The sequence below is a fragment of the Miscanthus floridulus genome, chromosome 8 (assembly GCF_019320115.1).
Source record: "Miscanthus floridulus cultivar M001 chromosome 8, ASM1932011v1, whole genome shotgun sequence".
Classification (NCBI taxonomy): Eukaryota; Viridiplantae; Streptophyta; class Magnoliopsida; order Poales; family Poaceae; genus Miscanthus; species Miscanthus floridulus.
The window spans coordinates 126,599,065-126,616,345 of record NC_089587.1 but is presented as its reverse complement, the minus strand read 5'-3'; the positions used below and the strand labels follow the sequence as shown (position 1 = coordinate 126,616,345).

At 44.6% G+C, this 17,281-nt stretch overlaps 1 protein-coding gene across 1 annotated transcript; it reads left to right on the top strand.

The window, feature by feature from the left end:
- Positions 1-14,871: 14,871 nt before the first annotated feature.
- Positions 14,872-16,716, top strand: LOC136469876 (protein FAR1-RELATED SEQUENCE 5-like). The gene has a single exon (XM_066467902.1). The coding sequence runs from the start codon at positions 14,872-14,874 to the stop codon at positions 16,714-16,716; it is 1,845 nt and encodes a 614-aa protein (XP_066323999.1).
- Positions 16,717-17,281: the final 565 nt, after the last annotated feature.

Below are 17,281 nucleotides of genomic sequence, written 5' to 3'. Positions count from 1 at the left end.
CCGATGCAGCATCGGTCGACATAGGGTGGTCATGTCGCCCGACTGGGGACCTTCATGCCTCACCTAGAGGTCGATGCTCACCTAGGGGTCGACGCATGGCACCGGGACATGGTTCAGAGGCCAGAGACAAGGTACGATGGCATCCCCCATGGTGGCAGGCAACCGCAGCAGTGGCGGCCATGTTCCGGTGAGATGCTACACTCGCAGGGCTATAGTGATAGCGGCTGAGTATCAAGGACTCACCACGGTCCTGGCAGAGGTGATGGTTCGGCCGAAGACGCCCCGAGCAAGGCTGACCCCATATGCGTGGTGAGCTCGGTGATGAGCCACGGCGGACATGACCACGTCAGCAGCATTGGGACAGCGGTTGGGGTATGGCTCAGGTGCACATGGCGAGGAGGGGATCGAGGTGAGTCTAGCGGTGCAGCCAATTTGGCTCCAGGCGGTCCGATGGGAGCTACCCACGGTGATGGGCGACTCGGCCTTAAAGGCACGATGGTGGGGCAAAGCTCCAAAATTGGAGCTCGACTGGGCACCAATTAAGGCGGGGTGAGGACAGCCGGCTAGGCATCTTGATGGCGGTGCTAGAGACACCATGACATGACCTGAGATGACCTCTCCCTACCACACTTAAAGTTGTGGCTCAGTCAGCCATGGTGGGAGAGAGAAGAGAGGGGAGGGGAATACTAGAACTCGATGTGACGTTGGCTTGGCGGGACACGACCGACGCGACCAGGGTGACATGTGCACTGGTGCCAAAGCCAAAACATGTGCATGCAGGCGGTGGGGAAGCACGGTGCGAATGCGGCTGTAGCTCCATTAACGGTGGAGCGTCGCGCATGGCGATAGGGAAGGTGAGGCAAGCCCACATGTGCAACGCGACGGGGGAAGGATCACAGCAGCTCAGCAGTGTGAGGTAGAGGTAGCACAACAGCGGTAGCATAGAGCTAGGTAGGGGAGCAGTGTGCAGGGTGGCAGTGGCAGCGGGGCACTATGGCCCGTGGCCGACCAGCAGCAGGCGCTACGGCTAGAGCGGCCAAGGCACAACCAAGCCACGGCTAGGCCGAGACGGCCTCGGCCGGCCAACACATGGCAGTGCGTGTGCACATGGTGCACCTAAGCACAGCGACGCCGAGTTCCCACACGAGGTGACCACACACACAGGGACAGCCAGCCCGAGACATGCGACGTGCATGAATTTTAAAGCGTGTGTAGCAACTAATCCATGCGAGTTAAGACTAAACCACCTTTGCTACATCATGGAGAATACATTAGGCTATTGAAAAGAGATTACATGTGACACCATTTTCTAACTAATTTTCTCAGAATAAATCCCCAAACATAGCCTTGCCATTCTGTTTTTTAGACTTAGGAAATTGACTGTCTTGGCTGATGTTTGTTTCAAATTCGATTTCTAAGCTATTACAAATATTAGCTAGCTTTATTATCTTATTAAAACAAAAGTTGTATTATCTTCTACAAAGTGTGTACTTCAAACTTTATTAAGGTGTCACATATATGTTCTATAGCATTTTTGCTTAATAAAAATTGGTTTTAGACCCTACTTGATATACATGAGCTATTGCATCAACATTGATTTAACATTTTATTGATTATTTTAGGATACAAGAATTTATCAACACCTTCTATCACATGCATTATTACACAAACACGATGCTCGTGACATGATTTAGTAGTCGGTTTAGGGCGTAACACCGAGGGTGTTACAACTGTTGACTGGTTTGTGAATTGCCATATCCTTGGGAATCCAAAGGCTACTTGTGAAAGGGGATTCAGAAGTAGTTGCCCAACAAGCATCCAAAGGATATCGAGCAACAAACAAGAACATGGCCTCATATTTATAGGCATATTGATGGTTAGAGTCAAAATTTGATAGACTTGAAGTCCAGTACATTCCAAAAAAAATATAACACCGATGCCGACTCTTTAGCTTGTTGAGCAGCTTCATGACAGCACCTATCAGGAGATGTCCTGGTCGAAGTTCTTGAAAAAACCTCTATCCCGATCTCAAAATCGGGTCCAAACCGCACGCTTGATCCATCAAGCGACGAGGCAATACTCAGCGAATTCCTTGAGAAGTCTACGCTAGGCGATCCGGCTCGTGCTACGGCTCTAGTTGGAAATCGGGAGAACTGGATGGATCCAATTTGGGCGTACCTCACAAACTAGGATACTCTGGTCGATGGTGCAAGTATGGAACAAACCAGCCGTAAAGCCATGCTCTATACAATGGTTGACAGTATCCTCTATAAATGGGGCTGTAATGGGGTTCTTCTCAAATGCATCACACAGACCGAGGGCATTAGTTTGCTCCATGACATCCATGGAGGAATCTATGGGTCCCATATCTCTCATCGAGCATTGGTTGGTAAAGCTTTTTGACAAGGATTTTACTAGCCAACAGCTCTTCAAGATGCCACCGAACTGGTCAAAACCTATGAATCATGTCAATTTTTCGCAAAACAGATACACCAGTCGGCCCAAGCATTGAATACAATTCCACAATCCTGGCCTTTTGTCACATGGGGTATCGACATACTAGGACCATTTCCAATGGCCCAAGGAGGATACAAGTTCCTGATCGTTGCCATCGATACTTTTACTAAATGGGTCGAGGTAGAGCTGGTCGGACGTATCATCAAGGAAAACATAGTCAAATTCTTGCATGGCATATTAATGCATTTTGGCATACCCAACCAACTAATATCGGACAATGCAACACAATTTATAAGCAAGAAGTTTGAAAATTTATGTGCCGCCTACAGGATAAAACATCCTCAGTCCTCAGTAAACCACCCGATGACCAATGGAAATGTCAAACGAGCAAATGGTATCATATTGCAAGGGACTAAGACCCAAATTTTTGATAGGCTTAAAGCTTATGACAAAAAGTGGGCACAAGAAGTCCCGATAGTATTATGGTCAATGCGCATGACATCCAGCCGCGCTATGGGTGAAACCCCATTCTTCCTTGTGTACGGTGTCGAAGCAGTACTCCCACTAGATATACGACTTAAGTTGCCACGAGTATTGATGTTTTCCAAAGAAGAGCCTAAGCATCGCAATCTTGACCTAATGCTACTCAAGGAACAACGTGACAGAACTGCTTACCGACTACAGCAATATCAGCAATCCCTTCAAAAATATCACAATCATCGTGTGCAAAGTCGGGCTTTAAGCATAGGGGATTTAGTACTAAAAAAGGACCAACGTACAAAGGAAAAAACCAAACTGTCTTCTCCTTGGAAGGGACCATACATCATAGTCGAGATAGCTCACCCAAGGACTCACAGGTTGGCTGAAATTGACGGCGATATACTCCCCAATACGTGGAATATGGATCAACTATGGCGTTTCTACGCCTAAAGATAAGTTTTTCTTCAGTTTTGTGCTATTCAGTCAACATTTCCTCTACATTTATGGTTTAATATCTTGTCTCTTCATAATCCGCACGCTCGGGGGCTGGAGCCTACCGGTAGCGTCATGCGAGCCCATTGAAAACTCAGCCAAAGCCTCAGGAGCTACCCTGATTGTTTGTTCGACAGTCACCCAAGCAGATCATTGCTCTCTATCTAGAATTTTGCCCGAATATTCACACCGAGAGCAACCAAGCTATCAAAATTTATCAACTAAGTCTTTACTCTTCATCTGAATTCCAATTTAGACAAAGAGTCGGGGGCTACCATATACATATTCTTTAGTATAAAATTTTGTCGATCATGTAAAGCTAAAATGCCTGAGTTCATATAAATGTGGGGAGATACACAAACCCACGGCTTATGTGTGAAGGAAAAAACAGCAACATATTTGGTTAACAAACAAGAATTTGCTAAAGTCCGATCAGCTCAGGACGAATAGATCAACTCGTTAACCATTAATAATTCAAGGACATAAGTCATTATCAGCCTATTACTATGCAGACAATGTGCAAACATTAGAATGCAAAAATGGGCTGATAAAAGAGTTTTTCTTTACTGATAAACTTCACTGAAACATGAATGTACAAAAGAGGTATCCTAAATACCCTAATTAACTACCCTTAGACCGATCACCAAGTCGGGCCACATTGAATCCTGATCCGTAAAGATGACAAGGTCCTTGTAGTACAGGGATAGAATGGCATGATCAAGGTGACCGTCGCTAAGCTCAGGCGCTTCGTGGAGGACTGGGAGGCACGGCAGCTTGCTCCGGTGGCCCGTCGTGCGCCGCGGTGCCCTCCTCTTTGTCGTCGCCTAGAGCGACTTCCTTTGCCACTTCACCAACACCCACGGCTATGGCGACTTCATCGTCGCTAACCAAGTCCACTAGGGCCCCATCATCGGGGATTCTGAGGGCTTCCTGGTTCAGCTTGACAAAGAGTTTCCAGGCAAGTTCCCTGTTGCCGAGGATCTCTTCCCGGTTCAATTCAGCAGAGAGCCAACGGGCAAACTCCCAGTCACCACTTGTATTGGTTACGGTGGTGCCCTGAGGAGCAAAGGGGCCGGCATTAGAGGGACCGGTGCTAGCGGTGGCAGCGAAGGAAGCAATCAAACCCTCCGATTCATCGTCAGAGAGCTCAATAACTCCCTTTGGCACAACATTTGACTCAGGCCCCTCTGGGGCTAGGGTGGTGACCCCTACGGTTCCTGCCATGGCCTCCTCCATCTCCTTCTTCATGACCACGGCCTCCTCTCAAGAGAGCGCTAGGGCCGAGGATGGAGTTTGGATTGGGGCTGCAGACGATGCCGGAGTTAGAGATGACGATGCTGAAGGGGATGACGGGGGCGAGGTCCCAGTAGACTGCCCAGGAGAACCCTCGAGCAACAAATGTGGGATCTTGTGGTGGTGAGCGGTGGTCTTTGTCCTCATGGTTGCAAACATGGAGGCGCTAGGTGGATCCAATCCAACACTCAGACGCCCGCTTATAAAGCCAAGGACGAAGTGATTGGGAAGGCAAGCCAATCGTCACCCACAAACTGAAGCGACACATTAATCAAAAGCCACACATAATCCTCGAAAGTGGAGCTGGCGCGACCACTCATGCCTGACAACCGCCGCCTAACTCGGACGGAGACCGCGTTTGACAAAGCAAGATGACTCTAGAGTATGGCTTATTTTATTTTTTACAACTCATCGCTCAACTATGCAACCCTATAACTTCTGTCTGACCAGCCTCACGAGTATGAATTTGGGCTCTTGAGCTAAAGTGCCGATTCCAAACAACCTAAAAAGTCCCAAGTACAAGAAGGTTACTGAGTCTCACTTGACCGAAAAGCTCAAGGGCTACTAACGGTGCCATACTCCCAGGATTCCCGACGACCAGATATGCTGGCTACCGAATTCGTACTGAAGAAGGCCCGAAGGTTCACGACTTGCCTATTCAAGGAAGGATATCTGAAGATCATGCCAAGACTCCAACTAGGGCATGACTACGTAACTTGTAGGGCAAGTAGGCCTCAGATATAAATATCTAGATATCCACCTTGTTGTAATCATTGAAATTCTCATAGGCATAGCCATCTTGTAATCGCCATCTCGCTATTCGATGAGATCGTAATACAAACAAGTAGCAACTAGACATATGTCTTTTACTTGCTTCCCAGGGGCCCGAACTAGTATAAATTCCATGTCTCTACTATGCTTGCTCTTTGCATCAGGCGTATTCCTCCAAGAACCAAATATTTGCCGGTAAAAAGCATTGACACATTGTGTCATCTTGTCTATGAGGATTTCGTTGGTATTCATTCTGATTGATTGATTATCTCTTGCCACGGCGGTATAACTTCACTACCTCACTCTTGTATTTACATTCCTAGTGTAGCTAAGCTCTTTAGTGTAGTTAGTTTTGAGAGTTAGCTTGTGTCGTGTCTAGTGGTTAGTGAGGCTCTTTAGTTAGTCCTTGAGAGCTCACTAATTTAGTGGTAGTGACTTAGCCTCTTGTGTGTGGAATAGAGATCATAGCAACTAGAATTATGGATAGGAGGCTTGCATTTTGAGTAGGCTAGCGCCACACTCGCTTCACTTCATAATTGTCTAACCACTTGGCTTAAGTGTTGTTGTAGAAATTTTTGTAGGCTATTCACCCCCCTCTAACCATTAGGACCTTTCACCGGGGCAAAATAGTTGTGGCACGGCCACGCACCACCAAGGATAGAGTTCTCCATGCGGTTGGCCTTGCACGACCATCTCTGGACAGCAACGAGGAGACACCAAGACGATATGCAAGACAACGACGTCTGCATGCTATGTGTCAGCCTTGCTCCTGTGATTAAGGTGGCTCCAATGCACCTGTCGTTTGTGGCTTCCCGATGGTTGCGGTCTGATGGACAATATGTGAAATCCATGGGTTGGGGTGAGTTTTTCCAATTGGTTCTTGAGCATTTTGGCAAGGATCAACATGAGTTGTTAATAACGCATTGTATCCATTAGACAGGATCTATGCAAGAGTACATTGATAGGTTTTCCAATTTAGTTCATCAAATGGTTGCTTATGGCTGCAATTTATTATGCCATATAATTTGTGGATGGGTTGCGTGATGGCATTAAGGGCGATGTGCATATGCAGAGTCCTCTTACATTCGATACTACTTGCATTCTCACATTGTTACAGGAGGAGTGAAGGATCATGCATGAAAGAAGGAGCTACGACTTCCACTTCCTCTACACCTGAACAAGTTGGAGAAATCATTGGTTGTTGTGCCTATAGTGGGAGACCGCTGTGGGTGTGGGGTAGAGGACAAGTTGTTAACACTGTGAGCTTATCGGCAGTCTTGCAGTCTTTGCATCCAATGTGGTGAGAAGTGGTCTCATGATCATGTTGCCCCAAATCTATTCAGACACTTGTGCTGCAGGAAGTCTGGGATATCTGTCACTCTAAAGATGCGGATGAGCTTGTTGGTGAGGAACATAATGTGACCAGCTCACAAGTATTCATGGTTGTATCAATGATTGCAGTTGAAAGTCCTATTTTGGTTTTGGAATTGAGTGACAACCGTGCCATAGGTGGACTAATGTGTTATTTTGAGATACATATGTGCTTAGTCCATAGGTACACTAGTGTGAGCAACACTTTGAGCCATGGTGGAGAGGTGGCTTGGAATGTTGCAAGTGCTCAACTAGTATGATGAAAGAGCTCATTCCATATAAGACATGACATGATGTCATGTGACTAGGTGGAGTGATCAAGAGGCATGGCTTGGCTGTGAAGGACCGGGTTGCTAGTGTGAAGGGAAAGTCAAAGGCTCAAGTGTGATGGACCATTGAGGTGGTGAAGCTATAGCAAAGGACTTCGCATCGATGGACTAGGTGCAATGGTGAAGAGCAAGTGAAGCTGCGATCGTGAACCAATAAAGCCACATGATGACATGAAGTGGATCATATCATCTACGGATGATCAAGATTATGCTGATTGATCAAATGGCTTGATGGAGGAGCTTCATGCCATGGGCAATGATCAAAGGTAGTGTGGTTGACTACACTATGGAAGATCATTGTTTATCATTGGATGAAGGTGGAGGTTGGATGCTTGTGTGGCATCATCGGGAATGGAGACAAAATGGAATGTGGAAGGCAAAGGTATATTTGTAGGGCATTTCATTTCACTGGTATAGGGTTGAGTAGAGAAATGCTTGACTAGATTTAGGATAGATAGCCATACTATATCAAGAGGGGCAAAGTTGTTTGCATATCAGTCATCTAGTGCCACTTGAGCAATATAACTTTGCATGTGTTGCTAGGATCGACTGGCAGTTGAAAGTGAGTTTGAAAACCTTTGTGAAAGGACTTGAAAAATGCTAACACATGCTCAAGGTGTTGGTTTGAATTGAAGTTCGTGGAGGAACTCAGAGGTGTGTTGGGTGCATCACCGGACTAATTAATACGGTTACTGGGCACCAGACTAATCTGGTATATAGAAGGTGGCCTGCACCAGGGAGTTTGGACTGAGGCTAGAGTATGTGTCCAACTAGCCCTCATGGCAGTTGGACCGCCAGGGTTGCACTTGGTCCGATGGTGGCTAGGATTGAAATCAATCGAACCAAAAATTCTAAAACTTTGCATAGACTTGACTAACCCATTTTGAATATATCCCCAAGAGATCATACCAGAAAGATCAAAGCTTGTATGGGAATTTTAAAATCCCTCTCTCAAATTGGGGTTTTGTCAAGAATCTTCCAAAGTGAAATTTTAAGGTGCTTGTGGGAAATCTATTGAAGGCAAATCCTAGATGGTTCCCAAGACCTCATAGCACCCAAAGACTAGCAAAGATCAGTTCAAGAACGTCAGCACAAATATCTTCAAGAAAATCACCAAAACAGAGGCTAGAAAGATGGGTTTTGTGAAGGAAAACTTGGGAGATGAGAGTTGGGCTTCAAACCATGATTTCGAGAAGTTTCAAGAGTCACAAAACACTCCAAAATCGAGGCTACAGCCCAGCCAAACCAGCAGTTCAATAATCACCAAAAAATGGCTCCGAAAATCACTGAAGAAAAGATAAATTTCAGAATTTGGGGAGAATAAGTGGTGCACAAATTTGATGCTTTTATTACTCCACCATATATGATTACAAGCCACTCCAAGAAGATCTCAAAGCTTGGATGACAAAAAGCTCAAACAAATAGCCTTTCCTCTCTCTCCCTTTCTCTTTAAGCCTAAGCAAAACTCTCAACCTCACAAGTGAGAGCCTAATCCCCAAGTTGTGCTCCCACAACCAGCCATCTCTCCTATATATAGGCATTTGGTAGTTTCCGAAGTTGCCCTTATATGAAGAACTCATCCAAATACCCCCGATGGCAAATCCATTCAAGTTTTTCTTTAACGAAGCAATTGACATGGCGCCTTCTCGACTTCGATTCGCGTTGATGCAAGATTCGAGATGCCACCATGTGTCCGCCAATCTGCCACTCCCCGGTTTTGAGGCCTAAACTGGTCAAATACACCACTGATGGTTTTGAGGCCCAAACCATGGAACCGTCGACGTCTGGTTTCAAGGACCATACCAGCAAACCCCATTCCGATGGTTTTGAGGCTCAAACGACCAAACCTTCTGTCCGGCAAACTCTCATGCACGTCTCACCAAACTTGGCTAGCCAATGTCGATGCATGTCCGACCTTCGTCAAGGTTTCCACCTTGACCATCCTTCTTGACTTGATCGATGCCATTTTCATCACCCATGTAGATGTGTGTCCGGCCTCCACCATGTGCCACTATGCCATCGCCCTCCTCCTTAACTTGGCCAACGCAGTTTTCATCAACCATATGCACTGTTGCTCTTCACATGCCCAGTGTGAGGCGCACACGATCTGTTTTTTAGTCTCTGGTCTCTTAGTCCAAGCCTTCATGTCTGCCCTTCATCGCTCCTGTCCATCAAGCACGGACTCCGCATTTGATCTTCTCTGTTACCGTTGACCATCTTGGCACACCCAGCACCTACACATTTACATGCCAAGAGACATGTTATGCAACACACATGACACAACTCGACATGACACATCCAGTTAGCCATTAGCATAATCAAGCATATATCAAATATGAACTCAACTGGGAAAAAGACTCAAACCTCTCAACTCTTGCGTCAATCATTCATCAGACATGGGTGAGACCAAGGCACTTCTCAGCTTGATCTCTCGGTCCTGAATAACTACCTATTAATTATTATTTTTTGTTTTTGTTAAACTGGAAGGTACCACCGCTCCAAAGGTCATTTTGTTTGTCCTAAAAAGTTTTACTATGTATCTAGATACGTGGCAAATGGTATGTAACTAGAAAACATAAGATCTATAATTTAGGACATAAGGGGTAGCTAGTTATGCAATCAACATAAAATCTTGCCCAAAGGTAGGTTTAGATTTTTCTTTTAGGGGGTGTTTGGGACTACTCTACTCCATGTTTTCAGCTTCGTCGATCTACGTTTTTTAGCCAAACAGGTTCAGCTTCACGTAACTCTGTTCCAGAAAAAAAAAAGGTGGAGCTGTGAGAGCACTTAAAGGAGTGCTCCACAAACTCCAAGTTTTTCGTTAAGCTGCTCACAGTAGAGTTTGTGAAGAAGAGTTCGTGGAGCAGTCCCAAACACTCTCCTTTAAATCTAAGAACTAACATAGCTAATTTGTTTGAGCAGCTAATGAAATAATAAATAATTCTATAATATTCGGTTTTGCAGAATGATATTTGAAATAAAACATAGCTAATGTATATTCCAGTTCTATTCTAATTTGCATATACCCTTCCTCACATTTGTTCGTATAATAGGTCTACCAGTTTTGTTTAAGATTTCAGTTTTAAAGTTTGGTAATTTTGATCGCTAACTCAGAAATCAGAAATTTGTTTTTATGAAGAAAATATTAAACCTGTGTTCTACACATAATGACCTGTCTTTCTAATGCTCTGAACTCTGAACTCTGTTCTAATGCTCCATTTACTATTAACTGATTTGGTTAAAGTTAATTTGGGGCCTACTAAGTATTTTTTGAAAGTTAGTTGTAACTTTTAGACCTTGGGATCGAAAAGATTTCAGTAAGTAGGCAAACATGTAAAGCAACAGATGGTGTACTTGTTTTTGCAAATTCATGTGTTCGGTATGTTTGCAGGTTTATGTGTCCTGTATGTGATTTATATGATACAATTATCCATACCGGAGTTGGATAAAGCTTACAGACAACCTGCCATCATACAAATGAGTACAGATAAGATCAACTTATCTCTATCTCAGCATGAAGCATGTATTGTTTGTTGCGCGGCGGGTGAGGTGCCGGGTGTCACCCAAGGTTGCGTGCGCAGCGTCGGGGCGCAACCGAGCAGGTGAAGCTGAGGCGCGGGCATGTCCGCGTCCGCGCTGCCGCTTCCTCGGAGAATAGGGACGGCAGCTGCTGCTTTGAGGCAGAGAACAGGATGGGGGAGGAGAGAGGCCGGCGAGGCAGGTGTGGGGCGCGTGACTCACGGGCTCGGATGCCGGGGTGGGACTAGGTACCGGCTGGGCGAGGCCGAGCCCTCACACGCGAAGAGCAGTGGGGCATCGCACTCTCCTGTCGGGAGGGAGGAGAGATGGTAGAGGGAGGCTGACAAGTGGGGCCCGTCTACCAGTGAGAGGCAGTGGAAGGGGACAGGGGAGGAAGCGTGGTGGGTTGCTAGCCATTCGGGCCCAAGCGGCGAAAATGGGTGAGAGGGAGGAGTTGGGCTAGTGGGGAAGACTCAGCTTAACTGGGGCTCGATCGGTTGCGCGGGTCGCGGCGTGGTGGTAAAGAGAGGCAGGTGTGGGAGCGCGGTGGCGCAGGCGCATATATTATATTTTAGTTGGTTGATTTTTATTTCTAGATGACACCGTAGCGTTAGCACGGGAATGTACTAGTAATATAATAGAATGAAATAATAAATAATTCTATAATATAGTATCCTATACTTCATTAACTTCTAACTTCTCTTTCCTCTGTTGGAATCGTTCCCATTCCCATGCTTTTCTCTTGTCTTTGGCCCGTGTTTGGTTTGGAGGTTCCAAGAATTGTGTGGTGTTTAAGCGAGAAAGCAGCCTCAGAGGCATGTCGCGGAGGAGCCAAAAACATGTTAATTTCTCATGTTTTGCGTTTATTTAGAGATACAAATGTTATTAACATTTTTTTATAAATCTAGTCAAACTTAAGAAAAATTGACCAGCACGAATAACGTAGAGATACTTAAGAAGGGAGTAGTTTAATAGGAGATAGCCCATCTCGATCTCTTATGGTGTATCTTGCTGCTTTCTTCAACTGCAAATTGGGCTGGGCTTGAGTGGTTGGATTATAGGGATTCACTAGGGATGGCAGTTGAATCCGTAGGTGCTGGTGCTCGTGAGCACCACACCGTTAGGGTGTGAGTGTCACTAGGTCCGGGCCCGATATAAACGAGGATCGTGCACTGGTGTCAAATCCGCGGGTGGCCATCGGGCCCGAAATATACAAGTAACCCTATATAACCGTATACCACACGTCTAATTGCAACATGTTTGGTACCTATGCCTTAGATTTTTAGATCATTTCAATAACTTCCTTAAGTACATGATACATATGTGTTGATGATTAGATGTGTCATACAACGATGAGAAATAATTGCCCAAAATTAAACTTTATATACTTATTAGTGACATCATGATCATCAGTGGCAGAGCCAAGATTTCAACCTTGGGTATTCCCACGTTCAAAACACTCACCTTATTTTGCTTGCCTCTGCTCTAGTAACCGTCTACTTGCTAGTGCCTAGTGTGGGCCGCTCGCCGCTTAGCCGCTGCCTCCAGCCTCCTAGACGACGTGCGCAGCTAGCCGCTGTGCAGGCACAGCCTAAGCATGGAGGCCACACGCCCACGTCGCCGAGAGCCCAGGACACCGGCACGCCGCCACCACACCATGCCGGTCGACTAGGGTTAGAGATTTGGTATAACGGGGATTCGTGAATTGGCTCGCACTCATGACTCGCTCACTCGCACAGCCAGGGTGTCGCCGAGTCGGGGTCAAGTTGTCAGGGCGCCAGAGGCCAGAGCGAAAGGGGTGGAGAGGCATCATAGGCACAGCCTATGAGCATAGGTGGGGAGGTTGAAAGCCAGACTGATAGGCCCTTTTTTTTGGGTCGTCCCGTGATGATTATATATTACAATAGACCCGGTGGGTGCTTGGATGTCAGTGCTCTGAGGACAGGTGTGACAAAATATCGCGGCTCTTCCTCACGGGCGGGTATTACTCTTCCCGCACGACACCTGACTTGTTTTTTTCCTCACGGGCGGGTATTACTCTTCCCGCACGACACCTGACTTGTTGCTATCCCTAGAGTTAACTCCCTTTTCAATCTCACCTATCCATCACAATATCACATCGTCGGAGGAAGGAACTGAGAACATGTGTCTTACTTCCATTTTCTGAGATCAAAGGTCAACCACAGCACAGCAATTTTTTAGTGATTGTTTTCACCACTTTTTTTTTGTTTTTAAAAATTGGGCTTGTCTACCTGAAACTCACGTGTTTCAGGGGGAGAAAACATGCATGTGTTTCCTGCACGGAAAACACACAGAAAAGATCCGGCAAAAATTCAAGTGTTTCACGCAAAAAAAAAACACACGATTCTATGTACCATGTATCCAATTGTACTTGTTGTAATCTGAGTACAAATCTGTGTCAAAAAGGCCAAAAAAAACAGGACAGATCTGTTCTAGTTGTAGTTGTTTGCTGTTGTAGCCCATAAACCTGCCAAAAAAAGCCCAAACCCATCAGCCCGATAGAAAACAACTTAGTCCATTAAAACACCCACCAACTTGGTGGAGAAGCAAACGCACACAGAAACAGATCGACCGATCTGTTCGTGAGGAGGAGCTCTACTCTCCTCACGCACAGTAGGGCAAAAAGGGGAGAAACCAAATCAAAGCATGAGGGAACGTGTGAAATCTCAAGATCCAAGGAGACAAGACTCACCTCAACATCAATCAAGGTCAGTACAACAGACATCCATCCATCTGCTGAGTTAGATCCCTGCAATATGGCATCATCAAACAAGTCATGGTCTGAAATCAATCTGTGCAAACAATTTTTCCTTCTTTAGATTGCAATTCAGCAGATAAAAAGAGTAGAATGGTGGTTACATTACCTTTTTGAACAATCTTTGATAATCCCTAGACTGGACACATGTTTTAGTGTACTCTACTACTTCCAGTTCTTAGATCCTTGCAATCAGTGCTCTGCAAAACTGTCCCTGCAACAGATCGAATTACATATATGTCAGTATCTCTGCTTGCTCAGCTCAGCTCAGCTCTTGATAAAAACAGATTTCAAAATATGGAGGACACCTCACAACAAAATCTCAGTATAGTTGAAGGGATCAACAAGTGGCAACAAGCACTAGAGAAGATGGCTCAGATGAACCAGGTACTAGTTCTCTTCACATAAGGCAATGGTCATCCATGTGTTCAATTGGATACATGGTACACAGAATGCATCTCCTAATATGAATTTGCAAAATTATGTACTTTTCTCCATGATCTACTACAAATGCAAAAGCAATAATTAATCACATCTAGTTTTTGAATGAAGTAGAACAGGCTGTACATGACAACAAGCAGATTCGATGACTATGCAACATTATCCAACTCAATTAACACTCAAGCTATGATGACAGCACACTTAGATCATTTATAGATACTTGGAGGCACAACTAGTTCAAATCACCTTTTCAACCCATACACAATCAAAAAGGTGAGCAAATCATTGCTGAGATTGATAGAATCTGAACAGATACATGTTCTTAAAAGAACAGAAAATTATTTTCATACAGGGTGGCTTGACTGAGCTTATGCTTGAGCAAATTATGAGCTCACAAGAAGACATTGATCACACAGAGAGGGGTACCATGCAGGTACATAATTACAAAACAAACATGTTCAAAATTACTAGTGCTACATTGTGTAATCTCAGCTTAGAACAAGTGCAATTTCTAAAATAATTATTACAGGTACATGAAGCAACACAAGGATCGTTAACAGGCATGCTAATTGCAAATGACATGAATGCTCTTGAAGAAACCTTAGCACCCCAACCAGATTCATCAATATCAGACTCAAGGATGGCATACCAGGTACATGTCCACAAACACAACAATTTACCACACATGCATCAGCAAAATTGCTTGAATACAAGTAATGCACTACAGCCATCAAACAAAGAAGAATTGACTTATCTGTGTACAACATAGGATTTTGGTGGTCACTATGATGAAGAAATACCAAGCTTTCTCCAGGACATACCTGAAAATGAAAATCATCATTGGCAAATTGACATATTCAACAACATGCACATTGATGAGGTAAACAGAAAAAATAATTATTCTTTTCTACACCTATTTCAGTGCGCAGTGAATGTTTGCAAATGCAAAACACCAATGATCTGAAAAACTACACACTGCTAATAACATATTTACATGAACAGGAACTCACAGTGTCAGAAAATGGCTTCAGCAGCATCAATGCACCAATATCAAGAACCACAGAGGCTGCGTCAACTGCAACAGAAGATGAACACAATTCCAATAACAACCAATTCCTGACAGAAGAGGAGATTGATGAATTCATCATCACAGAGCAGGTTGCTGCATCAGAAGGAAATAATGGGCCCATTGACAGCGCATACACACCTCAGCCGCTACAGAAGTTTGAGAGTAGAGCAGCTACCGAACACTTCTGCAGGTTCTATGCTTTTCTGGCTAGCTTCAAATTTGCTGTAAAACATTCAATGAGGACAACAGCTAAGAAGAGAGACAACAAGATTATAAAAGTAGAACTAAAATGCACCCATTCAGGCAAAGCACATCAACGAAAGTCCACTGAAGAAGAAGAAGCAGAGGTAGATAAGCAGATTGGAAAGAAGACATCAGCCAAAAGGAACACCAGTGTCCAGGCAAAATCAGAGTGTACTTGTACAATAACACTGAGGGAGGAATGGGCAGGAGGTGCATGGTTCATAATGCATCAAGATTTGGATCACAACCATGAACTACGACCTGGAGACCGGGACACACTGTTCTCAGGGCACAAATACATGACTGATATGGAGAAGGGGCTGATCAGGATGCTAAATGACAACAACATCCCAACAAAACAAATGGTGAGCATACTGTCATACCTCATAGGAGGACCCACAGCCCTATCGATGATGAAGAAGGACATCAGTAACTTCAGGACAAAAATCAACAGAGAGATCAAGGCCTCAGACATGACAAAGGTGCTGGATTACTTTAGAAAGAGGCAGACTGAAGATTCGTCCTTCTTCTACAAGCTAGACCTAGATGAAGAATGGAGAGTCAGAAACCTATTTTGGGCAGATGGTTGCTCAATCGAGTATTACAAAGAGTATGGTGAATGTATAAGCTTCGACACCACCTTCATGACAAACAGATACAACCTTCCCTTCTCTCCATTCGTGGGCATAACGGGGCACGCACAAAGTTGTTTGTTTGGCTGCGCCTTCCTGCATGATGAGACAATAGAAACTTTTCTGTGGGTCTTTGAAACATTCTTGGAAGCGATGGGAGGGAAGCACCTAGTGACGGTAATAACTGACCAGGACAAAGCAATGAAATCTACAATTCAGCTAGTATTTAGCAATGCAACTCACAGAAACTGCATGTTCCATATCAAGAGCAAGTGTTACAACAGAAACACAAAGGTCTTCTCACAACATGAAGGCCTATATGAGGATTTTGAGGATATAATAAACAATAGCGTCACAATTGAAGAGTTTGAAACATTGTGGGTGAAGATGATCGAAGACAAGAATCTGCAGAATAACAAGTACATGACTAAAATGTGGCAAACGAGGCACAGGTTCCTTCCTGTCTACTTCAAGCATGACTTCTTCCCATTCATCCAAACCACATCTAGAAGCGAGTCCATGAACTTGAGGATGAAGGACAATGTTGGGCCGACATATAGCATGATGGGCTTCATACGAGAATACAACTGTGTCATTGAAACAATCAACAAAAACAAGAGGCTAGAAGAAAGCTACAGCAACCAGAAAACACCCAAGGAATTCATTTTTGGGTACACAATTGAACAGCAAGCTACTGAGCTATACAACCAGAACATATTCAGGAAGTTTCAGGTACAGTTGAAGGCAACAGCAAGGTTAAGCTACAAGGAGACTGAGGAAGGGAAAACTTTTGAGGTCTGGCCCAAGAGCAACCAAATCCACAATGTGCACAGAATCAGGTGATATACAGTTCAGACTGATCTGATAGAGGGAAATGAAGAATTCAGCTGCATCTATGCAAAGTTCAGCAAAGATGGAATTCTTTTCTCACATATCCTAAAAGTGATCATTGAGAAGGAAATAAGCACAATTCTAGAAAAATACATAAAGGATAGGTGGAGAAAGAAGAGCACAAGAGTGCATGTTAGAAGAGAGCAAGAGGAGACCCTTGCAACAAGTGCATTGCTGAGGTTCAATGTGCTGTCCAGGAAGTCAGCAATCCTGAATTCAAAAGGATCGAAAACTGAGAAATCAATCGAGTACCTCTTGTCCAAGTTCAGCAAGCTGGATGTCAAACTGGATGTGCTTTTTGGCACCCAGTAGACAATTGTTGGTAACAATCAGCAACAAGGTCATGAGGAAGGACACAGCAGGCAACAAGAACAAGTGATGGAAGATGGCTACAGTATGGCGGATCCAGAAGAAAGTGATGTATCAGAGATAGACATTCAGGACCCAGAAAGAATAAAGACAAGGGAAGGCTAGAAATCCCAAAGAGATTCAGGAAAGAATAGAATATTTTGAGAGG